Source organism: Cetorhinus maximus, chromosome 7 (genome assembly GCF_964194155.1).
Source record: "Cetorhinus maximus chromosome 7, sCetMax3.hap1.1, whole genome shotgun sequence".
NCBI lineage: Eukaryota > Metazoa > Chordata > Chondrichthyes > Lamniformes > Cetorhinidae > Cetorhinus > Cetorhinus maximus.
In genome coordinates, this window is record NC_135885.1 from 49,251,668 (window position 1) to 49,278,543 (window position 26,876).

The following is a 26,876-nucleotide window of genomic DNA, read 5'->3' on the forward strand; positions in this document are numbered from 1 at the left end:
GCACTTGTGTGGTGTCAATGTTACTTACTACTTGTCAGCTCCAGCCTGGATATTGTCCAGGACTTGTTGCATTTGGACATGGACTGCTTCAGTATCTGAGGAGTCACGAATGGTGCTGAACATTGTGCAATCATCAGTGAACCTTCCCACTTCTGACCTTATGATAGAAGGAAGGTCATTGATGAAATAGCTGAAGATGGTTGGGCCTGGGGCACTACCCTGAGGATCTCCTGCAGTAATGTCCTGGCCTGGTTGGATTCGTCCTGCTTTTTATGTTCAGGAAATAGCTGCGCAATTTTCCACATTGCCAGGTAGATGCCAGTGTTGCAGCTGTACTGAAATTGGTCTTCCATCCCTCTCCTTGACCCTCCATCCCTCTATACCCCTCTCCTGCCTCCCTCCCTCTCCACCATCCCCCTTTCTCCACCCCCTTCCTCCCCTTCTCCTTACTCTCTCCCCTCTAACTCCCTCTCTACACATCCCTTCCCATTCTCCTCCCTCCCTCTTCACCCATCTCCTCCTCTTCTCCTCCCACTGTTACTCCCTTCCCCCCTACCACCTCCTCCCCTTCTCCTCCCTCTCTCCCTCCACTCCCCTTCTCCTCCCTCCTTCCCCACACCTCCTCCCCCCTCCAAACCTATCCTCCCCTTCTCCAACCCTCTCCATCCCTCTGCACCCTGTCTCCTCCCTCCCTCTCCACCCCTTCTCCCCTTCCTTATTCTCCTCCCTCCATCTCCACCCCTCAGCTCCCCATCTCCTACGCCTCTCCACCCCCTCTCCTCCTCCCCCACCCTCCCCTCCTCCTCCCCTTCCCCCTCTCCACCCCTCTACGCCTCCCCTCCTTACCCTCCTACCCCCTTCCCACTCCTCCCTCCCACCTCCATCTTCTCCCTCCCCTCCTTCCTCCTCTCCTTCTCCTTCCTCCCTCCACCTGCACCTCCTGTTCCCTCCCCTCTGCTCCACCCACTCCGCCTCCTTCCTCCCCTTCCTTGCTCCCTCCCCTCCTCCTTCCTCCCCTTCACCTTCCCCTCTTCCTTCCTCCCTCCTCTCCACCTCTGTCTTGACCTCCACCTCCCCCCACTCTCCCCTCCTCCTCCCCCCAACTCTCCCCTCCTCCTCCCCACTCTCCCCTGCTCCCCACTCTCCCCTGCTCCCCACTCTCCCCTCCTCCCCACTCTCCTCCTCCCCCCTCCTCCCCACTCTCCTCCTCCCCCCCTCCTCCCCACTCTCCTCCTCCCCCCCTCCCCACTCTCCTCCTCCCCCCCTCCCCACTCTCCTCCTCCCCCCCTCCCCACTCTCCTCCTCCCCCCTCTCCTCCCTCTCCTCCCCCCTCTCCTCCTCCCCCCCTCCCCCCCTCCCCTTCCCCCCCCCCCCCCTCCCCTTCCCCCCCCCTCCCCTCCCCCCCCCCCCTCCCCTCCCCCCTCCCCTCTCCCCCCCTCCCCCCTCCCCCCCTCCCCCCCTCCCCCCCTCACTCTCCTCCCCCTCCTCCCATTTTTTCCCACAATGCCCCGGATGTCACTCTCTCACCAACATGGCGGCTCTCAGCGCTGCCGAAGTCATCGCTCAGCTGGAAAGCGCCGCCAAAGTTTTAATGGTAAGGGCCCTGTTCACCGCTCTGCTCCATCACTCAGTTCACAGGCAGTGCTGCTAGCTCCCAGTTTGGGTTTTTATTGTTTGCCTTGGGTTAATGGAGCTGACAGGACGGGGAGTGAAAGCCCGTGCGTGGCGCACTCCCCAGACCCGGGGTTTGTATAAAACTCCAGCCCGGGAGCGGCGCTCCTCCTGAGCCCAGGACAACCCGAGCCGGTGCAGCTCAACTCGGCTCTGTCCAACTCTACTTGTTTCGCTCTCTTAATCACGAACGGTTCTACACCCCACCTTATTAATTGGGGCATTAATTTTTACCTTTAATATACTAAGGGAACTACTGGATCTATGTCAGATTGTTTGCTCTCATCTTCAGTGGTGATATTGGTTGATTTTAAAAATATATTTTGTTTTAAAGATTTGTATTTTTAACTTACAATTCAGTGCAGCCCGTGGGGGAGAAAAAGTAATTTTCCATGCTATGTGCAAATCGGAATTGTGATGCTTAAAGCGAAACTTTTAATAAAAGATTGCACTTGAGCTTTAAAATGGCGTTTATCACAGGTTAAAGCTCTGGTGATTCTTGGTGAGACCCGCTCAGGTACACCATAAATAGGTGATTAGGGATGGTAAAGATCCATTACCTTCATCTTTAACGTTCAATCTAAATTAATATAGCCACTGGCTGAGGAGTTGTGAAATGGAGGCTATATTTTGTGTTGTACAAAGTCATTTGGATTATAATGTTTAAAACTATCATGAACTAGAATTCTCAACAGTGACTAATATTTGACTGCTCTAATGTTTGAATTGGCAAAGGAGAACAAGAGTCTAAGGAGCACATGTTCATGGAACTAATATGGCATACTCTGCCTGGTCATCACATGTAATGTATTGCAGGGCTATGTCACCCAAAAGAGGGAATATCTGAACTGTTTTCAAATGCATACCAAAATGCCAAATTGATAGTCTTTAGATTATAACTTTAAAATAACTTCAATGTTTCCTATTTTGAATAATTTAGGTTTATTAACATATTGTGTAAACTTAGGTTTATTTAAGGGAGTTATTTTTTCTTCAATTTCCTTCCTTCATCCAATGAAAGGTATTGACTCCTAATTGTGCTTCTGTGGAGGTGGGTACCCTCCAGGTCCTTTTCCCTTTGTCTTTTGGGTACGACATTAAACCCTTTCAGGCGGAGTCAGAGTTTTACAGCACGGAAAGAGGCCCTTCAATCCATTGTGTCCGTGCCAGTCATCAAGCCCCTATCTATTCTAATCCCATTTTCCAGCACTTGGCCCATAGCCTTGTACGTGATGGCATTTCAAGTGTTCATCTAAATACTTCTTAATGCTGTGAGGGTGCCCACCTCTACCACCCTTTCAGGCAGTGAATTACAGATACCCCCACCCTCATGGTGAAAAGATTTTTCCTCGAATCTCCTCAAAACCTCCTGCCCCTTACCTTAAGTCTATGCTTCCTGGTTATCGACTCTTCCTAAGGGGAAAAGTTTCTTACTATCTATGCCCCTCATAATTTTGTATACCTCAATCAGGTCCCCCCTCAGCCTTCTCTGCTCTAAGGAAAACAACCCCAGCCTATCTACTCTCTCTTCATTGCTGAAATGCTGCAGCCCAGGCAACATCCTGGTGAATCTCCTCTGCACCCTCTCTGTTGCAATGACATCGTTCCTATAGTGTGGCTGCCAGAACTGCACACCACTTCAGATGTGGCCTAACTAACATTTTATACAGCTCCATTATAGCCCCCCTCCTCATGCATTCCGTGCCTCGACTAATAAAGGCAAGTATCCCATATGCTGCCTTCACCACTTTATCTACCTGTCCTGCTGCCTTTAAGGATCTATGGACATGCACAACAAGGTCCCTCTGATGCTCTGTACTTCCTAGGGTCCTACCATTCATCATGTACTCCCTTGCCTTGTAAGTCCCCCCATAATGCATCATCTCTCACTTTTCAGGATTAAATTCCATTTGCCACTGTTCTGCCCATCTGACCAGCCCGTCTATATTTTCCTGTAGTCGATATAAAATATCTGATGGCACTATTTGAGGACGAGCAGAAGAGTTCTTCTGGTGCCCTGGTCAATATTTAATCATTTAACTAAAATAGTATCTGGTTGTTTATTTCAATGTTGTTGAACCAAAGCTGCGGTGTTTCCTTGGATTAAAACAGTGACTATGCTTCAATGCCGATAAGGTGCTTTGGGACAGCCTGAAGTCGTGAATGGCACTATGTGAATGCAAGTTCTTTTTTCAAATGCTTATTTATTCAAATGTAAGTTCAGTGTTGATAGCCATAATTCTTTTCTCCTCTGGCTTCCAGTAATCTTGCAGCCTGGGTCTGAGTCTGTGTAGCTACTGGGGTTGTACAGATTTGACCACAGATGATGATGTAGTAGTGATTGCCTCAACCATTAAAGTTGCAAGAAAACTGAAGCTAAAACCTGCTAACAAGCAGCAACCTTTTAAGGTAATTGTAAAGGGTAGGAGAGCTGTTTGGTGAAAGTAGGGTGCCCTTTTGGAGCAATCGAGCTGTTATGAAGGTAGTTTTTTTATGGTTTCACGGGATGTGGGCATTGCTGACAAGGCTAACAATTATTGCCCATCCCCGATTGCCCTTGCAAAGGTGGGATTGTGCGCTGCCTTCTTGAACCACTGCAGTTCTTTTGGTGTTGGTACACCCACAGTGCTGTTAGGGAGGGAGTTCTAGGATTTTGACCCCAGTGACACTGAAGGATCGGCGATGTATTTCCAAGCCAGGATGGTGAGTGGCTTGTAGGGGAACTTCCAGGTGGAGGTGATCCCATGTATTTGCTGCCCTTCTAGATGGTAGCGATCGTGGGTTTGGAAGGTGCTGTTTCAATCTTGCCGCTTACAAAGGAAGTTATCTGTACTTGTTCAATGAAGGAAATTATACTATAGGGGAAAAGGGTGTCTTGTAGTATAAGTTGTTGTGATGGCATTCTTGCGTTTGTTCTAAAGAGTACAAGATGAAAAGCTGTGGCAACATATCTTTCTTACCTGAAATGTTTAAAGAATTTATTCCTCATTATGTAATAGCACTGTAGGAGTACCTTCACCACATGGACTGCAGTGGCTCATGAAGAAGGCCCACTGCCACCTTTGCAAGAGTAACTAAGGCTCGGCAGTAAATGCTAGCCTTGCGAGCGATGCCCATATCCTGAGAATGAATAAAAGGAAAAGAGGCTGACTTGTGTCAACTTGGACAGTGATCTGTAGACTGAGTTTGGACAGTATAACAGCAAAATTCAGTTTTTGGCTGAAAGCCAGTGATTGCTTGCAAGTATTGATCTAGAACAGAAATCCAAAGGTGCTTCTCACCCACCCTTGCTTCCTACCCCAGATACATTGAAACGAATCGCAGTACCTGTACTATTTCAGTCAGCTGAGCACAGATCATGGACTAAACCTGAAACTTTCTCATCATCATGGCTAATTACTACTCTGGGTGGTGACTTTATTTGTCATCAGGGGGATATATTTATATTAACACTTCTCCAAAGCAGACCAGTAGACATCATTTTAACAGCTATCAAATTCACCAGACATAGGAACTAATATGAAAGCCTAGTTCGATACTTCCCTTCCTAACATCATTGTGGATGTACCTACACCAGATGGACTGTAGCAGTTCAAGAAGGTGGATCACCACCACTTTCTCGGGTGCAATTAAGGATGAGCAACAAATGCTGGCCTTGCCAGCAACGCTCATGTCCAAAATAAAGATAGAAACAATAACTTAGATTTGCTTTTGGCTTAATCAGGAAAGATAGATTGTTGTTTGATTGGTGGATATTCCTGTAAAGTGCCTAATTAGAGAAGTTTTTATTATTATAACTACATCTTATATAGTGCCTTTAACGTAATGAAATGTTCCAATGCACTTCACAGAAGCATTATAAAACAAAGAATCACACTGAGCCACATGAGGGGATATTAGGTCAGATGATCAGATGAAAAGCTTGATCAAAGAGGTAGGTTTTAAGGAGTATTTTAAAGGAGGAAAGTGAGGCGGAGAGGTGTAAGGAGGGAATTCTAAAGCTTGGGGCTTAGGCAACTGAAGGCACAGCCACCAATGGTGGAGCAATTTTAATTGGGAATGTACAGAGGCCAGAAATAGAGGAAAGCAGATATCTGAGGGTTGTGGGTGGAGGAGATTACAGAGATGGGGAGGGGCAAGGCCATGGAAGAATTTGGAAGCAAGGATGAGAATTTGAAAATCAGGACACTCCTTGACTAAGAGCCAACGTAAGTCAGCGAACACGGGGCTGATGGGGGAACGGGGCTTGCTGTGAGTTAAGACATGGGCAGCAAATTTACGGAGTGAGACCAGACAGGAGTGCATTGGAATAGTCGAGTCCAGAAGTAACAAAGGCAGGGATGAGGGTTTTAGTAGTAGATGAGCTGATACAGAGGCGAAGTCGAACAATCGTACAGAAGGTGAAAATAGGCGATCTAAGTGATGGCATGAATATGAGATCGAAAGCTAATTTCAGGATCAAATATGACACCAAGGTTGCAAACAGACTGGCTTAATCTCAGATCATACAGTTGTCAGGGAGAGGGACGGAGTCGGTAGCTGGGGAGTGGAGTTTAGGGCGGGTCAGAGAGAGCAGTTCTCATTACTTACCACTTTGGAGCTGTTGTTGCGTGGAAAGTATACAATTTAACACAAGGACACAAATTTTTTAACGCAGAAGTTTTGAAGATAAACTGGTTGTATGTGTAACTTTCTTTTTAAATGTCGCAACTTTGGTAGTAGCCAGTTCAAAACTGAAGTCAATTTCAGGTATCACAGGTAACTATTGATACACCGTCTGCTGCTATTCAGGGTTTGAACTGAAATGGTTTTGGGAAGTTGTTACTTGCTCAATATCAGTCGATGACTGAAAAAGAAGTCATTATTGTATCACCATAAGTGTGTAAAGACCATAAAACATAGGAGCAGAAATTAGGCCATTCGGCCCACCGAGTCTGCTCCGCCATTCAATCATGGCTGATAAGTTTCTCAACCCCATTCTCCCACCTTCTCCCTGTAACCTTTGATCCCCTTACCAATCAAGAACCTATCTATCTCGGTCTCAAATACACTTAATGACCTGGCCTCCACAGCCTTCTGTGGCAATGAATTCCATAGATTCACCACTCTCTGGCTAAAGAAGTTTCTCCTCATCTCTGTTCTAAAAGGTCTTCCCTTTATTCTGAGGCTGTGCCCTCGGGTCCTAGTCTCTCCTACTAATGGAAACATCTTCCCCACATCCACTCTATCCAGGCCTTTCAGTATTCTGTAAGTTTCAATCAGATCCCCCCTCATCCTTCTAAACTCCGTTGAGTATAGACCCAGAGTCCTCAAACGTTCCTCATATGTTAAGCCTTTCATTCCTGGGATCATTCTCGTGAACCTTTTCTGGACCCTCTCCAGGGCTAGAACACCCTTCCTGAGATACGGGGCCCAAAATTGCTCACAATATTCTAAATATGGTCTGACCAGAGCCTTATAAAGCCTCAGCAGCACATCCCTGCTTTTATATTCTAGTCCTCTCGAAATAAATGCCAACATTGCATTTGCCTTCCTAACTACCGCGTCAACCTGCAAGTTAACCTTAAGAGAATCCTGGACTAGGACTCCCAAGTCCCTCTGCACTCCAGATTTCTGAATTCTCTCCCCATTTAGAAAATAGTCTATGCCTCTATTCTTCCTACCAAAGTGCATGACCTCACACTTCTCCACATTGTATTCCATCTGCCACTTCTTTGCCCATTCTCCTAACCTGTCCAAATCCTTCTGCAGCCTCCCCGCCTCCTCAATACTACCTGTCCCTCCACCTATCTTTGTATCACCTGCAAACTTAGCCAGGATGCCCTCAGTTCCTTCATCTAGATCATTAATGTATAAAGTGAAAAGTTGTGGTCCCAACACTGACCCCTGCGGAACTCCACTAGTCACTGGCCGCCATCCCTTATCCCCACTCTCTGCCTCTTGCCAGACAGCCAATCTTCTATCCATTCTAGTACCTTGCCTCAAACACCATGGGCTCTTATCTTACTGAGCAGCCTCCTGTGCGGCACTTTTCAAAGGCCTTCTGGAAGTCCAAGTAGATAACATCCATTGGCTCTCCTTTGTCTAACCTACTCGTTACCTCCTCAAAGAATTCTAACAGATTTGTCAGGCATGACCCCTTGATGAAACCATGCTGACTTTGCCCTATTTTACCATGCACTTCCAAGTATTCTGAAATCTCATCCTTAATAATGGACTCTAAAATCTTACCAACGACCGAGGTCAGGCTAATCGGCCTGTAATTTCCCGTCTTTTGCCTCACTCCCTTCTTAAATAGGGGGGTTACATTAGCTATTTTCCAATCCTTTGGGATCCTCCCTGACTCCAGTGATTCCTGAAAGATCACCACTAATGCCTCCACTATCTCTTCAGCTATCTCTTTCAGAACTCTGGGGTGTAATCCATCTGGTCCAGGTGATTTATCCACCTTCAGACCTTTCAGTTTTCCTAGCACCTTCTCCTTGCTAATGGCCACCATACTCACCTCTGCCCCCCGACTCTCTTGAACTTTGGGGATGTCACTCGTGTCTTCCACTGTGAAGACTGACGCAAAGTACCTATTCAGCTCCTCCGCCATTTCTTTGTTCCCCACTGCTACTTCTCCAGCGTCATTTTCCAGCGGCCCAATGTCCACTTTTGCCCCTCTCTTACCCTTTATATAGCTAAAAAAACTCTTGCAATCTTCTTTTATATTACTGGCTAGTTTACCCTCATATTTAATCTTCTCCCTCATTATTTCCTTTTTAGTTGTCCTCTGTTGGTCTTTGTAGGCTTTCCAATCCCCTGGTTTCCCACTGCTCTTCGCCGCATTGTATGCTTTATCTTTAGCTTTTATGCTGTCCCTGACTTCCCTTGTCAGCCATGGTTGCCTCGTCTCCCTTTAGTATGCTGCTTCTTCCTAGGGATGAATTTTTGATGTGTCTCCCAAATTACTCCCAGAAACTCCTGCCATTGCTGTTCCACTGTCTTTCCTGCTAGGCTCATCTCCCAGTCAATTCTGGCCAGCTCCTCCCTCATGCCTCTGTAGTTGCCTTTATTCAACTGTAATACATCTGATTCCAGCTTTTTCCCCTCAAATTGCAGGGTGAATTCTATCATATTATGGTCACTTTCTCCCAAGAGTTCCTTCATTTTTGATGTTGGGATGAGTTATAATAAATCCTTGGTGCTGTATATTGTTTCAGTTCTGTACTAAACTGTGCATTGAGATATTGGAGTGGAAAAGTATAAAGTATTAGTTTTCCCATCACACTGTTGTGCCTCGATGAATAATGTGTATTATGAATTATTTGTTATACTTATTAGTATCCAAACTTTGCTTACCGCTCACTTGTTACCTTCATCACTGAAGGTGGGCAGAGGTAATGTTTTCACCCGTTTGTTAGCCTGTTTGTCTGTAAACAATATATCTCAAAAAACTAATGGACAGATTTCAATGAAGCTTGGTTCACAGATGAGATGTGACCCAAGAGAGAAAGGATTAGTTTTTGGTGCAGATGCGGATCTGAATCCGAATCCGGGAGTGTTTTTTTTTAAAGGATCCGTTAACATTGGAGATGGGACGAATTGACTTTTTAGTATGTTGTGGGTTGTTTCTTTATTAAAATGTTGTTCATTATTTTAGAATGTTTTGAATTGTCCAGCTGCTGTGGTGGAATTTGTTGCAGTTGTCAAAATGTGAGCAGTTTATTCAGAGCAGTTTGTTGGATCTGGATTGGCCTGAAGCCCCCTCAGTGAGATGGAAGCTCTTAAGAAAAATTTCTTTTCTCAGCTCTGTAGTTACAAGACATCAACCAGGCAGGGAAAAGTCTCAAGGAAGAGCTTCAAAATTGTAATAATTTTAGGTTAACACAGCATGGTGGAGGTATGCGCATTACTGAGTGCTTTCTTCACTTGGCTATGATTGTAAAGGGCTCTGTGCGCTGTTTCAGTACTATAGCGAAAATGTTGTTAGATCTGAAGTCCTTGTGGTGTGCAGTTTTGAAATCAAAGCTTACTGATGTCGACAAGTTGATCTGTCAATTCAACTCGGGATGCCAGATTTAAGCTACTGAAAATGACCTACTTTATTCTTTGGAGTAACCATGCATTTATAAGGTTTCCCTGTCCATACAAGGTTTTATAAGGTTTTGGTAAAATTAAGCAAAAGTCGACGTTTCAAACAAGATGCATTGGCCTACATAAGTGCAAACACTTGCTCTGTTGGGTAAACTGAGTATGAAAGTTTGCAAGGGGGAGCTGCTGTAAACATTGACATTCCTGTAATGCATGTCCTTACAGTGACAGTGTTCACTACCAAAAGGAAAGCAATACTACTATTGCAGAAAATGGTTAAAAGTGAATGAATACACTGCCCAACAGTAACCTGATGACACTCCTCTCCCCTGGCACAGGATTTACTTTGTGGATTTCAGAGGTTCAGTGACCTTAGTTTGAAAACCTGTGTATCGTAGGTATCCACTCTGTTGCCCTGTCCAATAGAGCAACACTGGCAGAGACCTGGAACCAGGCCAGGTGCTGTTTTGGCTGTGATGGCAGGTGGTACCCAAATACTTTCTGTATGTTGAATTGGAGCATGACCTGGCCATCCATACCTCCGCTATGAGGACACCTGCTAGATAGATAAGATGGTGACATTGCCACTGACAACTGGGTGATGGCCGCTGAAGGCCGTGACCTCTGGAGGCTGACTGGAAGGGCAATGGAAGAGGTGAGCAAAACAAGAAGTTCAGCTGTCTGAGAAGAGGGCCCAGAGAAAACAGAGGTCATTGAATCATGCATCTCAGCCCACTGTCTTACCCTGTAGCAAATGCAGCAGAGACTGCCATTCCAGAGTGGGGCACCTGAGCCACACCAGGTGATAGTTAACACAGAGTTGGCCACCATGGCACAAACCATCGTCTTATGACATGGCAGGCTGCCACTGGTATGTGGGATGGAATGAGGAGGGGGAAAATACACCAAGGCTAATACTGCTCCTTTTTTAAAAAAAAATGCACAGCCAGAAACAAATTTAAGGTGTTTTTCTTAACCCTCTGTTGCTGTCATTGTCAAATGTTAATCAGGCTACAGTCTTTAAATACAGGTAAAGTGGTAAATGTAGGTAGATATTCCTACCCGCAAGTAGACTTTCTTCCTTTGGGTACTGTATGTCATAGAGATCAGTGTTATATACTCTTAATGGTGTCTGTAACCTACTTCCTTGAAAGCTAGGCCCTGTTGTTGTGCTTGCTCAATTACATATAAAGGGTGTTATGAAAGCTATACTTAGCTCGTTGAGAACAGAGGTGGGAGCTTCAACCCCTGATGCACCTCAGAGTTTTTGAAGAAAAGCGGGCTGCACCTTGCAGGTCTACAATTTTTACATTCTGTGGGCCCAGGGTGCCTGTGCAGGAAGAAAAATGGCGTGAAGACCTGGGTCATGTGTCTGGGAGCAGAGCACCATTGACAACAAGCATCCTAGGATGGGGAGAAGGGACAGGGAGAGGTCCCAAAGGGAGAGGGGACAGAGAGAGGTCCCAAAGAGGGGATAGGGACAGAAAAAGGCCCCAGTTCAGTTAAAAGAAGAGAAGCAGAGAAACAGGCTCCAAACAGGAAAAGGGTTGCCAGTAGAAGAGGGCCCAGGAGAAGCCCTGAAGAGTCAAGAAGGCCAAAGAAGGTTGGTTACTCCGTGCTGTGGGCCTTCGGGGCAAATGTACCCCTTTGGAGGCACAGCTGATGAGCTGAAGTTATGCTTGTGGGTTGGCGCTTGAGTGCATACCCGGGAATTCAGGGGAACGGAATCTTGGGAGGCATGATTGAAACCCTGCGGGGTGGGCTGTTGTTGATGCTGTCTAAGTTAAAGCGTCTTTTGGAGAGAATTGCCAAGATAGGTCTTTGAAGGTGAAGACTGAAATCCCTTGTGACAGAGACAGAGTTTCAGTGAGATTGGTTGACTCTGCTACTGATGCCTGGGTTGGTTGTTGAGAAATCCATGGACTCTGTCTTGGTCACATCTGCCATTTATTGTGTAGCGTGGTATGTTTGACCACATTTAGCTTGTTAATTCATATGTACCTCATATACTTAACCTGAACGTTACAATATAAGGTAGATATTGGGCCGTAACTTATGAGCTCCAGGGCAGTGGAGGGTATGGGGGTACCCCAAAGATGTGCTGGGGGCCCCCTGCCCCAACCCTTGGAAGTTCCTAGGTAAGAATTGCATAGCAATTGCCTGGGAAGTTCAAACTTCTGATGGGCAATTGCCCTAGGATTATGTTGTCTGGAAGCTTCTAGTCATGATCTTTGATGGAAGTGACAGTTACAAGATGGCTATCTAGCACTCAGATGAGGCAGGGGTGCCTTTTGGTATCTGTAACTGTGACTGAGCAGCCCTCTTTAGGATCCACTCTGCTCACCTCTTATTGGGGAGCAGGCTAGAAAAGGTGCCCTAAACATAGTCTGCCTCACTTCTCCAGACTGGATAGCTGCATCCAGAGGGATCACTTGTAGTAGAAATACAAAAGACAAAAGTAGTAAAGTTTGGGGCCTGGAACATCAGGACCCTCATGGATACACCCAAGAGTGAGCGCCCAGAGAGTTGGACTGTGTTTGTCACCAGAGAACTCCAGTGATATGACATGTTATTGCTGCTCTGAGTGAAACCCGGTGAGCTGGAGAAGGTTAGCTCAGGGAACTCCACAGCAGCTATACTCCTGGAAAGGGAAATCAGAAGAAGAACGCAGAGTTCACTGAGTTGGATTTGCCATCAAGAATGAACTTGTGAACCAGCTTCATGAGTTGCCTCCTGGGAGAAATGAACGCCTCATGACTGTTCATCTCAAACTGGCAAGGAGCCAACTTGCCACCATGATCAGCCCTTTGCCCCAATTCTGGATGATGATGACAATGAAACCTAGGAAGAGTTCTATGCCAAACTTGACCAAGTTCTCTGTGGGGTTCCAAAGAAGGACATGCTTATTCTTCTTGGAGACTTCAACGCCAGAGTTGGAAGAGAAACCAATGTCTGGAATGGAACCTGTTGGCAGTGAAGGAACTGAAAATGTCAACTTCAGCGGCATTCTTCTTACCAAATGTGCAGAACATGGGCTTATCATTACCAATACTCTGTTCCACCAGAAGAACAAGTACAAACCGTCATTGCAACACCCATGGTTCAGGCTTTGGCACCCGATTGCAATTCCAGGCAAGGATGATGACATAATCAAAGATGTCCACAACACCAGAGCAATGACGGGGGCTGATGACTGCTGGACCTATCACCAACTTAATCTTCAATTATGTCCATCAATCTGGCTCCCAAGCGATTGGTGCAACAGAAGAGATGTCCATGAAAGATCAGCCTCAAAGCTCTGAAGGATCCAATTGAAAGAGACTCCAACGATGCCTTGGGGAAAAATGTTCAAACTTCAATTAAGAACAGAAAACAAGTGTCCATGGTGGTTGGGATGTCCGTAAGTCCAATATCATCAATGCCAGCAAAGACATGTTGGACATTCTGTCAGGAAACTTAAGGATTGTTTGATGAAAATGATCAGGCTATCAACGAACTGATTGATTGTAAGCGCAAAACTTTCTACACTTGGTGGAATGACCCAAACTCAAAGCCAAAGAAACGAGCTTACCAACAAGGTACAAAGGTGCACCTACGACAGAACGTGAGCAGACAAGGCAAAGGAAATTCAACATCTCTTTGACATGAATGACATTTGTGGCTTCTCTGCCATAAAGACCATTTATGGCCCAAGTACTCAAGGACCAGCTCCTCTGAGGCCTAAGGACAGGGGAGGTCTGATCAAGGAAAGGGAAATTGTCAATTCCCATCGGAGATAGCATTTTGAATACCATTTCAATCAAGAATCAATTGTTGATAGTGTTTTCAATTCCACCCCACAACACCCAGTTAGAAACGAGCTTGGAACTCCATCAATGCCTATGGAGGTGTTGAAAGCCATCACACAAATAAAGAACAACAAAGTAGTACAATTGATGGAATCCATGCTGAAATCTTTAAGTACAGAGGAGAGGAACTAACATTACAGCACCATGCCCTTATCCTAGAGATTGGGAATGATGAGGAAGTCCCGAATAATCTCCCAGGGATGCCATTTTTAAAATTCATTCATGGGATATTGGCGACGCTGGCTAGGCCAGCATTTATTGCCCTTGAGAAGGTGGTGACGAGCTTCCGCCTTGAGCAGCTGCAGCCCATGTGGTGTAGGTACATGTGATGTTAGGGAGGAAGTTCCAGGATTTTGACCCAGTGACGTTGAAGGAATGGTGATATATTTCCAAGTCAGAATGGTGAGTGGCTTGGAGGGGGAAACTTCCAAGTGGTGGTGCTTCCGTGTGTCTGCTGCCCTTGTCCTTCTAAATGGTAATGGACATGGGTTTGGAAGGTGCTGTCTAAGGAGCCTTGGTGACTTCCTGCAGTGCATCTTCTAGATGGGGCACACTGCTGCCACTGTGTGTTGGCGGTCGAGGGAGTGAATGTTTGTGGATGTGGTGTCAATCAAGCAGGCTGCTTTGTCCTGGATGGTGCCAAGCTTCTTGAGTGTTGTTGGATCTGCACTCATCCAGGCAAGTGGAGAGTATTCCATTACACCCCTGACTTATGCCTTGTATATGGTGGACAAGTTTTGGGGAGTCGGGAGATGAGTTACTCACCGTAGAATTCCTAGCCTCTGGCTTGCTCTTGTAACCACAGTACTTATATGACTAGTCCATTTCAGTTTATGGACAATGGATGTTGATAGTGGGGGGCTCAACAATTGTAATGCCATTAAATGTCAAGGGGCGATGATTTAGATTCTCTCTTGTTGGAAATGGTCATTGCCTGGCACTGTGTGGCCTGAATGTCACTTGCCACTTGTCAGCCCAAACCTGGATATTTTCCACTTCTTTCTGCATTTGGATATGGACTGCTTCAGTATCTAGGATGCGCAATGTTCAGCATCATTTGCGACATCATCAACCATCCCCACATCTGACCTTCTGGAAGGAAGATCATTGCTGAAGCAGTTGAAGATGGTTGGTCTGAGGAACTCCTGCTTTGATGTCCTGGAGCTGAGATGATTAACCTCTAACAACCACAATGATCTCCCTTTGTGCTAGGTATGACTCCAACCAGTGGAGAGTTTCCCCCCTGATTCCCATTGACTCCAGTTTTGCTGGAGCTCCTTGATGCCACACTTGGTCAAATGATGTCTTGATGTCAAGGGCAGTCTCTCTCGCCTCACCTCTGGAGTTCAGCTCTTTTGTCCATGTTTGAACCAAGGCTGTAATGAGATCAGGATCTGAGTGGCCCTGACGGAACCCAAACAGTCAGTGAGCAGGTTATTGCTAAGTAAGTGCCACTTAATAACGCTGTTGATGACCCTTTCCATCATTTTACTGATGATGGAGAGTAGACTGATGGGGCGGTAATTGGCTGAGTTGGATTTGTCTTGCTTTTTGTGTACAGGACATACCTGGATAATTTTCCACATTGTTGGATAGATGCCAGTGTTGTAGCTGCACTTGGCTAGGGGTGTGGCAAGTTCTGGAGCACAAGTCTTCAGTACTATTGCTGGAATATTGTCAGGGCTCAGAGCCATGATTGTGACAATCTTCAAGAAAGGGGACAGATCTAACTCTGGAAATTATAGAGCCATCTCCCTGTTTACTGTTGCAGGAAAGATCATTACAAGAACTCTTAATCAACTGATTACACTTGCTGTGGAGCTAATCCCTGAATCTCAATGTGGTTCAGGCCATCAAGAGGCATGGCTGACCTGATTTTTGCAGCTCACCAACTGCAAGAAAATTATCACTAACTACATCAACCCCTCTATATAGCGTTCCTTGACTTGACAAAGCCTTGGATTCTTTAAATGGTGAGGCACTCTGGAAGATTCTGCTGATGTATGGATGCCCTCAAATTTATCATCTTTCACCTGCTCCATGATAACATGAGAGCGGTGATCCTTAACAAAGTATTCATTACAGACCCTTTTGAGGTTAAGACAGGTGTCGCATAAGGTTGTCATCACTCCAACTCTCTTCTTTGATTTTCCTGCTGCCATGCTCCATCTGACTAGAGACAAGCTTTTACAGGAGTGCAGCTTACTTATCGAATGGACAGTAAGCTATTTAATCTCACATGACTCCAATCAAAAACTAAGACCGCTCTGTCCTCATTCATTGAGTTCCAATTCGCTGATGATGCTGCAGTAAGCGCTGTGTCGGAAGCGGATCCCCAGAGAATCGTTGACGTATTTACTGAGGCATACAAGAGGATGGGACTTACACTCAACATTCAGAAGACCAAAGTCCTCCATCAGCAAACTACAAATGCACATGCCCCAGCCCTATTGATTAGGATTCATGATGAGTGCCTGGGAAACGTGGAACAATTCCATTATCTTGGAAGTTATCTTTCACAGAAGGCTGACATTGACGATGAAATCCAGCATCACCTGAAATCTGCTGGTGCTGCCTTTGGCCACCTGAAGGAGTGAGTGTTTGAAGATCGTGGCCGTGAAAACTGAAACCAAGCTCATGGTCTGCCATGCATTTGTGATCCCTTCCTTATTGTACAGTGCTAAAACATGGACAACCTTTGGACAGGACCACAAAGCACTGGAGTCATACCATCAATGCTGCCTGCGGAAGATCTTGCACGTTAAATGGGAGGACAGATGCACCAATATCAGTGTGTTCTCACAAGCAGGCACCAAAAGCATCAAAGTTATGATCATCCGCCATCAGCTTTATTGGACTGGCCACGTAGTTTGGATGTCAAATACCAGACTCCCAAAGCAGGTCAGCTTCTCCCAGCCCAGTCAGGGTAGACACACCAGAGGAGAACAGAAGAAGCCCTTCAAGGATGTGCTGAAAACCAATATGAAGAATTGCAACATTGACATCAATTCCTGGGAGACCATTGCCATGGATTGAATCAGATGGTGGCAGGTCTGTGGGATGGATTGCAGCATTTCCAGACCCAAAGACGACAAAATGAAGAGGAAAAGTGAGAGCAACGAAAAGAACACACCGTGACCTGAACTGATAATACACAACCCGATGCCCCATATGACAACAAATGCCCGACGTAAATTGGCCGCCTCAGCCATGTGGACTCATGGAAGACAATCGGCCTCACTAGCGAGGGACATTTAAAAAAATTAATTCACGGGATGTGGGCTTCGCTGGCTGGGCCAGCATTTATTGTCCATCCCTTGTTGCCCCTGAGAAGGTGGTGGTGAACTGCCATCTTGAGCTGCTGTGGTCCATGTGGTGTAGGTACACCCACAGTGCTGTTAGGAAGGGAGTTCCAGGATTTTGACCCAGCAACAGCGAAGGAACGGTGATATATTTTCAAGTAAGAATGTTGAGTGGTTTGGAGGGGAACTTCTAGGTAGTGGTGTTCCCATTTATCTGCTGCCCTTGTACTAGTTGGTAGTGGTCATGGGTTTGGAAGGTGCTGTGTAAGGAGCCTTGGTGAATTCCTGCAGTGCAACTTGTAAATGGCACACACTGCTGCTACAGTGTTTTGGTGGCCAAGGGAGTGAATGTTTGTGGATGTGGTGCCAATCAAGTGAGCTGCTTTGTCCTGGACGGTGTCAAGCTTCTTGAGTGTTGTGGGAGCTGCACTCATCTAGGCAAGCGGAGAGTATTCCATCACACTCCAGACTTGCACCTTGTAGATGGCGGACAGTCTTTGGGGAGTCGGGAGGTGAGTTACTTGTTGCGCAATTCCTAGCCTCTGGCCTGCTCTTGTAGCCACAGTATTTATATGGCTAGCCCAGTTCAATTTCTGGCCAATGGTAACCCTCAGGATGTTGTTAGTGGGGGCTTCAGTGATGGTAATGCTATTGAACATCAAGGGGTGATGGTTGGAACTCTCTTGTTGGAGATGGTCATTGCCTGACACTTACGTGGCACGAATGTTACTTGCCACTTGTCAGCCCAAGCCTGGATATTGTCCAGGTCTTACTGCATTTTGACATGGGCTGCTTCAGTATCTGAGGAGCTGCAAATGGTGCTGAATATTGTGCAATCATCAGTGAACATCCCCACCTCTGACCTTATGATGAAAGGAAGGTCTATGATGAAGCAGCTGAAGATGATTGGACTAGGACACTACCCTGAGGAACTTTTCCAGCAGCGATGTTCTCAAGCTGAGATGACTGGCGTAGAACAACCACTACCACCTTTTTTTGTGCTAGGTATGACTCCGACCAGTGGAGAGCCAATATACTAATAGTATTCATACTTGCACAGCTAAGTTTTCTAGAAGCAAATAAACTTCCGTAGGTCAGCCACTTTTCTTTCATCAATGCAAGTATCTTGGAGGTATTAATGTTTGAACTGTACCCAGTTCTTAAACTAGGTAACTCTAATTAGTGAAAAACAGAATACTGCAGATGCTAGAAATACTCTTGTCAGGCAGCATCTGTGGAGAGAGAAACAGAGTTAATGTTTCAGGTCGATGAGCATTCATCTGCACTCCTGAGTATTTCCAGCATTTCCTTTTTTTAATTCTAATTGACATTATCCATATTTGCAGGTAATACTCATTCTGTGTACTATTGTAGTGGAGACATTATTATTTTCAACTCATAATTTGTTTCTCTGTAAGGCAAGGAGTAGATTTAAGGTAAGGGAAAGTGAGGGATAAACTGAAAGTGATCTTTAAAGTTTCGAAAGAGCTTAATAAGAAAATATATTTCCACTTGTGGGGCAGAGCAAAACCTAGGGACCATAAATATAAGATAGATAGCTATTAATAAAACCAATAGGGAATTCAGGTGAAACTTCTTTACCAAGTGAGTAGTTAGAATGTGGAAATTGCCACCATAAGGAGGAGTTGAGGTGAATAGCATAGATTCATTTAAGGAGAAGCTAAGTGAACAGTTGAGGGATAAAGGAATTGAAGATTGTGCTGATAGAGTAGATAAAAAGGGAGGGAGCATTCTTCTGTGGAGCATAAACACTGGCATGTGCCAGTTGAGCCCAATAGCCTGTTTCTGGGCTGTACGTTCTATGAAATAGTGGACAGAATATCATGTTAATGGTTTGAGTTTATCCCGTAAGATCTCCAGCGATTTCTAAACTTGTGCGTGCACTAACATCATGGAATTACAGAGCAAATTCTAGACAATTGTGTAATGATAGAATTAAGAATGTGGGGAGCACTACTTTCCCTGCAGATCTTTTGTTCCTTGGGTATGCCTTGCATTGCATTCTTGATATTCAACAGAATATTTAAACTCCTAACATGAAGCATAGAACACCATTCTCAAGCAATGATTGCTAAACACTACTACGAATGTAATTATTACCATTCGTAGTGTTTGATTATGAAACCATTCAATTAACTACAGTGCATTTATATTTATGTCAGTGATTATATTGTACTTTCTAAGTGGGCCTCCTTTTGGTGTAGAAGTAGTTTGAAAATTACAGGAAGGTGATGTGACAAACTTGATTCCAAAGTTCATGATGTTTCTTCCCTTGCTTCCCCATGCCACCATCCCCACCCCGCCCACACTATTAAAGTGTAATGTATTTGGGTAAAAAGAGAGTTGTATGCCCCAGATACAAATGGGCATAATTCTGTTGGTTCGTTATTTGTTAGTGAAAATTCCAACACTACTTGAATCTAGCAACACTAATTGTAATGACGTGCAAACTCCAAAGTTGTAGATTGGGTTGCTACTATTGACAGTGTGATTTTTATCTGAATCTTTCACTGTGTGATACCTGGCACAGTTTGTTCTTAATTTAAAATCTTGATAGCAAACCTAAAACCAGTCTGACAGAACTCTTAACATATTATTTATTGAAGTTTTTTCATTTAGTTGGCAGACTTGAACTGTGGAGAAATCGGTCACAGTATGGGAATGATTCACTCGTGCATGAATCAGTTATTAAAAATGCTAATACAAAAGCAAAACCCCGTGAATGCTGGAAATATGAAATAAAAGCAAAAAAATGCTGGAAATACTGAAGTCAGGAGAGAAAGAGTTGGTGTTTCAGGTTGAAATTTTATTTTATATTAAAACTCTTGGTACTTTGGGGATGAATTTTTACAGTGGTTCTCCTCATCAACTCTAACTTTGCTAGCAGAGCCAAGGGATCCCCGGAAAAATCGTATATAGACTGTTTACTTTATTTTTCATGGGTTTCAAAGAAGCTGCGACCAAACATATAGTGATGAGGGGGAGAATTCCTTTGGAACTTCACCCACTCCACCCCGACCTTCTGTCTTTTACAACCGTAGCATTTTTGAGTTGTTTACTGCTGACTGAGCATAAAAATTGTATGAGTCTATTAGACATAGCTTAGCTTATCCATCCAATGTGTAGTACTTGGCAACAAAGAAAAACAAAGTTTATGGCACAGAAAGCTGCCATTCATCTCATCATTTCTGTGCTGTTTGAAAAAGAACTATCCAGCCTAACCCCTCTTTCCAGCTGTTTATAGCTCTATAGGTTACACCTGCAAATGCATATCCAAGTATTTTTTAATTGCAATGAGGTTTCTGCCTCTACCACTCTTTTAGCTGAGAGTTCCAGACCCTAACATCCTCTAGGTGAAAATATTTCTCCTGAAGTCCTCTTACCTTACTACCAATTACTTTAAATCTATGCTTCCTGGTTATTGACCTCTTTGCTAATGGAAGATTGTGCTTCCTATCTACTCTATCCAGGCTCCTCATACTTTTATACATTTCAGCCTCCTCTGTTCCAAAGAAAATACCCTCTGCCTATCCAATCTTTACTCTTAGTTAAGATGCTGCACACCTGGAACATCCCCATAAACCCCTGAACCCTCTCAGTGAACACATCCTTCCTGTAATGCCATGACCAGAACTGTACTCTAGCTGCTCTCTTGTTTTGTACAGTTGCTCTTGTGCTCTGTGTCTTGGCCATTAAATGAAAATACTTCATATACTTTTTAATCATCTTATCCATCTGTCTTACTTTCAGGGATCTGTGTATGTGCACTGCAATGTCCCTCTGTTTCTCTACACCCTACAGTATCACACCATTTATTGTGTATTCCTTTTGCTTTTCTGCCCTCCAGAAATACATCATTTCACACTTCTGTGAATTTCATTTGTCATTTTTCTGCCCATCTGATCACCCCATTGATATCTCCCTGCAGCCTATAGTTTTCTTCCTCCTCAACCACCATAAGGCCAATTTTCATATCATCTGCAAACTTCTTAATCATGCACCCTAAACTTAAGTAATTGATTATATACCACAAACAGCAAGGGACTGAGTACTGAGCCCTGTGAGACCCAACTGGAAATGGCCTTCCAGTCACAAAAACATCTGTTGACCATTATTCTTTGTCTAGTTCAGCTTCTAGTCTCTGGCCACTAAGACAATTTTGGATCCAACTTGTCATTTTCCCTTGGACCCCATGAACTTTTAATTTTCTGATTGATCTGTCATGCAGGACTTTCAAAACCCTTGCTAAAATCTGTGTAGACTACATCAAATATGCTACTCACATCGACCCTCCTTGTTATCTCCTCAAATACTTCAGTCAGTTGTGTTGAATTTCATCTGCCACTTATGTAGTCCATTTACAGATTTTTTTTGTAGATGATTGGCTCCCCCTCAGCCCATTGTTTAGTTTAATCTATGAATTTTTTTCTTATTTGTTTTCTGGGTGTAGACGACACTGGAAAAGCAGCATTCATTGCACATTCCAAGTTGCGTTGAGAAGCTGGTGGTGAGGCACTTTCTTGAAGAACTGCAGTTCTTGTATGATGTTGATGCTCACAAAATTATATATATATTATCCAAGATGAGGTCAAATAGAAATGATGGGACTTCACAACACTATTGCTCTTATCCTACTCATTGATAGAGGTTGCAGGAAAGGGGGACATAATTGAAGTAACCATGGTGAGTTGCTGCTTTGTATCCTGTGCATCATGTGAACTGCAGTCGTCATGCATTGGTGATGGATTGGTAGATGTTGAGACATGTGGCATGGGTACCGATCAAGTATTCTATCCTGGATGATATCTAGCTTCTTGAATATTGTTGCAACTATATCCATTCAAGTAGTGAATAAACTGACCCGCTCCTGATTTCAACCTTGTGGATGGTGGAGAGGCTTTGAGGGATTAAGTGGTGAGCCACTAATTATAGACGGGCCAATCTCTCCCTTGCTGTTCAAGCCATGGTGTTCTTATGGCTTTATCTAGTTCAGCTTCTAGTCCCTGATATGTTGGTTGTGGTGATCTTGGCAGTGGTGGCGAGTTGAAGGTCCATTTGAGTGACTGGACTTACTTTTCAAGATGCCAGTTACTTAGCAAATATGCGACAAGAATGCTAAATGTCATTTCGTAACCTAAGCCTGGGTATTATCCAAGTCCTGTTGTCATCTGTCATGGGCTGCTTCATTATTAGCTGTGAAAGGAGTGTAACACTGTAGATTGGAATTGAACAACTCCACTCTTGACCTTATGATGGACAGAAGGTTATTGAGGAAGCAAAAAATGGTTGACCGAGAATGCTTCCTAAGTGATGTCTCAGCAGTGATGTCCGTGGATGAAGATTTTTCTCCAATGACAGCCATCTTCCTTTGTGTCATGTATGACTCCACAAGCATGAGTTTTTCCTTTGACTGTCATGGTTCAGTTTTGCTAGAGCCTTTAGTACCATTCTCATTGGATTGTTGCCTTGATGTTGAGGGCAGCTACTTTGGACCATTTTGTATTGGATATCTGAATCCAAGTAGAGTAGGAGCTGTAGGGACCCCTACAAGGATCAACGGGGAACACCACTCAGCACTTTTTTCCTCTTTCTCCCCACCCTGACGTCACTCTTTTAATGAGTGCTTGCTACTTCATTTAATCGGATGTTCAAGCTTTACCACAAACATTGAGCACATGTTCTAGGATGCCACTCAGCACTGAGGGCGCGCTGCATTGTCAGAAATGCTGTCCTTTAACCATCTCGTAAAAGGAATAGATAACTGAGGGCCTGTTTACCTGCTGATGATTCATGTGGATGATACAGATCCCACGGCGTTATTCAGAATTAATGAGGAGTTAACCCAGTGTGCTGACCAACATTGTTCCTCAACCATTGCAACCAAAAATGGTCACTGATTTCATTGCTATTTATAGTTCTTGATTTGTATAAAATGACTGCTGTATTTGCCTAGATAAGTCACTATGCTTCAAAATAATTAATTGCACATGAAATGCTTTGAGATGTTTCTGGGAAACATGAGGCATTGTACCATTGCAAGCCTTTTTTTAAATTCTCCCAGGGCTGCTTGCTGTTCTTTCCCAGTGGCAGAAGGTAAATGAAAACAACCTGGGAATGAACTATTTTCCTCTCACCTCATAAACTCAATGTATCTATCCCCAGCATGCAGCTTTTATCAGGAGCTTAGTTTGGAGGAGACAAATCCCTATTCCATCATTTTATGCTGTTGTGTATGTTGTTTCACTGCACTAACATGCTAAAACAGGCATGTACTAATAGAAAATGTTAGTGACTTATGTAACAAGAATTTAACACTGTTCATGCTCTTGAAGCAGCAGCCAAATGTTGGTCCGTGTGAAACATTTTGTTTCTGTTCTGTCCCTGGTTCTTCTGATGTTTGATGCTCTTGTAATTATTAGAAATAGGAACAGGAGTAGGCCAGTTGGCCCCTCGAACCTGCTGCACCAATCGATAAGATTGTCACTAATCTGATTGTGGCCTTACTCCTCTTTACTACTTGTTCCCCCCTTGACCCCCTTGTCAGTCAAAAATCTGTCTAACTCAGCCTTAAAAATATTCAACAATCTAGCCTCCATTGTTCTCTGGGATACAGAATTCCAAAATCTAATAACCCTCTGAGAAAATGTTCCTCCTCCTCAGTCTTAAATGGGTGACCCCATATTTTTAACTGCGCTCCCTAGTTTTAAACTCCCCTCACAACATCCTCCCAAAATCCACCCTGTCAAGTCTCCTCAGAATCTTTTATGTTTCAATGAGATCACCTCTCATTCTTCTAAACTCCAATGAATATAGGCCTAACCAGCTCAATCATTCCTCACAAGACATCCCCTTCATCCCACGAATGAGCCAAGTGAACCCCTTCTCTGAACTGCTTCCAATGCAATTATGTCCCTCCTTAAAGAGACCAAACTCTGCACAGTACTACAGATGTGGTCTTGCTAAGGCCCTGTACAGCTGTAGCAACACTTCCCTGCTTTTATACTCCATTTCCCTGGCAATAAAGGCCAACATTCCATTTGCCTTCCCAATTACTTGCTGTACCTGCATGCCAATTTTTTGTGATTCATGTTCAGGGACACTCAGATCCCTCTGTACTATAGCGTTCTGCAGTTTCCATTTAAATAATATTCTGTTTTTCTATTGTTCCTGCCAAAGTGGACAACCATACTTTTTTTCCCACACTATACTCCATCTTGCCCACTCACTTAATCTATCCATATCCCTTTGCACTCTTTGCAATTTGCTTTCCCTACCTATCTTTGTGTCATCAGCAAATTTAGCAAATCCCCTTGTAACTGAATCATTTTATGTCTGTGAATTCCCCATCCTCAGCCAGGGTCCCATTGCCCAAGCGATTGGGTTTAATGGTTTGTCTCCACCAGTTGAATACCTCGGGTGATTGCCTTGCTAATGGGGACAGGATATGTGGTTCCCTCATTCCCCTGGACATTGTCCTTGATGGGCCTTTGCAGACATGGTGTCTCCACCTCAGTAGACTGGAATGTGGAAGGTACAGTGCAAATTGTGCAGCCATCTTTGGGTGCAAGCTCAAGTCACCTTAAGTCTGTTTTTAAAAAGTTGAATCCGGATTTCCAGCTGCTGGATTAGAAAATCATTATTTGACATAAACCATGCTTTTGTGACACCTCCACATGATGTGGAATGAAATATGACAACAGCAGCATTTCATTATATGGTTGGAATAAAAAAATATACACACTCATCCTCAAAACACACTTACCAACCTTACACTGCAATAACTATGCTCTGTTTAAGTTTTCATCAAGGATGATTCTGTGCTGAGTTAAACACTGGTTAAAGCATCAGCTATTGCATTGTTTTGCCTTGCAATGTGGATAATCTTTGGGTGATAAGGTTGCAAAAGCAGGCTCCATCGAAATTATCTTGCATTCTGGGTTTGGAATTTCTCCATAAAGGTCAAAGGGTTATGAACTGTATGAGCAAGGTCTCTCTATATCAGTTTGGGATTTATACTTCAAAGTGCTTGAGAGCTAGAGTTCCTTCTTCACAGCGGAGTATCTCTTTTGGTGTCTGTTTAATTTTTTGGAGAAATACCCACCGGCCTTTTGATGCCTGATTCATCATGTGGAGCAGGATGGCACCTACCCCAAGGTCAATAGCGTTGATTACCACTTTAAATGGTTTGTAAAGTTTGGAGCTGTTAGCACTGGTTCGTTGGTTAAGATGGCTTTCAGCCTCTCAAAAGATGTTTAGCACCTCCCTGACCACACTACCATCACTCTTTTCTGTAACAAGTCTGTGTGTTGAGGGGTTGGGTGGGTGCTGTAGTGCTGAAGTTTAGGCCGAACTTGGGGTCGAACACTCACCCCCAAAAAATGCATCATTTTCCATTTGGTCGTGTGGATGGGGATATCCATCAATGCCTGTATGTTTGCTATGCTGAGCAGCCCTTGCCCTAGGTAAGTTACCTGAGCTTTAGTGGGCTCGCTCTTTGTGAGATCACTAGATCAGCCTACTGTAACCTTTGGAAGAGGGCTTCTAACTTGTCTAGGTGGTCCCTGTATACTAGCAGATCATCCAGATATACTACACGTCTGGGTAGGCCAGCCGCTACCTGGTTCATCAGCTTTTGGAAGGTGGCTTTGGCATTCCTTAATCCGAATGGCATAATTTGGCACTGGGATAAGCTGTCCAGTGTGACGAAAGCTGAGATAATCTTAGCTCGCATGGTTAAGGGAACCTGCCAGTACCTTTTTAACAAATCTATTTTTGTTATGTAAGTGTTGCTTCCTACTCTATCAATACAGTCTTCCAGATAGGGAATCGGTAAGAGTTGTCTCTGGTCACTGCATTAACCTTCCTGTAATCAGTGCAGAACAAAAACAGGATTACCTGGTAAAACTCAGCAGGTCTGGCAGCATCGGTGGAGAAGAAAAGAGTCGACGTTTCGAGTCCACATGACCCTTCAACAGAACTGAGTATAGTTAGGAGAGGGGTGAAATATGAGCTGGTTTAAGGTGGGGGGCGGGGGAGAGAGAAGTTGAGGGTGGGGTGGTTGTAGGGACAAGCAAGCAGTGATAGGAGCAGATAATCAAAAGATGTCACAGACAAAAGGATCAAAGAGGTGTTGAAGGTGGTGATATTATCTAAGAAAAGTGCTAATTAAGAATGGATGGCAGGACACTCGAGGTACAGCTCTAGTGGGGGTGGGGTGGAAAGACTGACAAGGTATTAGTTGTAGATTTAAAAATAATGGAAATAGGTGGGAAAAGAAAAATCTATATAAATTATTGAAAAAAAACAAAAGGGAGGGGGAAGAAACGGGGTGGGGATGGGGGGAGGGAGTTTAAGATCTAAAGTTGTTGAATTCAGTATTCAGTCCGGAAGGCTGTAAAGTGCCTAGTCGGAAGATGAGGTGCTGTTCCTCCAGTTTGCGTTGGGCTTCACTGGAACAATGCAGCAAGCCAAGGACAGACATGTGGGCAAGAGAGCAGGGTGGAGTGTTAAAATGGCAAGCGACAGGGAGGTTTGGGTCTTTCTTGCGGACAGACCGCAGGTGTTCTGCAAAGCGGTCGCCCAGTTTGCGTTTGGTCTCTCCAATGTAGAGGAGACCGCATTGGGAGCAACAAATGCAGTAGACTAAGTTAGGGGAAATGCAAGTGAAATGCTGCTTCACTTGAAAGGAGTGTTTGGGCCCTTGGACGGTGAGGAGAGAGGAAGTGAAGGGGCAGGTGTTGCATCTTCTGCGTGAGCATGGGGAGGTGCCATAGGTGGGGATTGAGGAGTAGGGAGTGATGGAGGAGTGGACCAGGGTGTCCCGGAGGGAACAATCCCTACGGAATGCCGCCGGGGGGGGTGAAGGGAAGATGTGTTTGGTGGTGGCATCATGCTGGAGTTGGCAGAGGATGATCCTTTGAATGCGGAGGCTGGTGGGGTGATAAGTGAGGACAAGGAG

At 44.6% G+C, this 26,876-nt stretch overlaps 1 protein-coding gene across 1 annotated transcript in view; it reads left to right on the top strand.

Annotated features, from left to right (window-relative positions):
• Positions 1 to 1,505: 1,505 nt before the first annotated feature.
• Positions 1,506 to 26,876, top strand: part of xpo4 (exportin 4) — a 170,026-nt gene continuing 144,655 nt past the window's right edge. Inside the window, exon 1 of the mRNA XM_078545457.1 lies at positions 1,506 to 1,594. Within this exon, the coding sequence (XP_078401583.1) occupies positions 1,532 to 1,594 (63 nt within the window). The 5' untranslated portion in view covers positions 1,506 to 1,531. The remainder of the gene's footprint in view (positions 1,595 to 26,876) is intronic.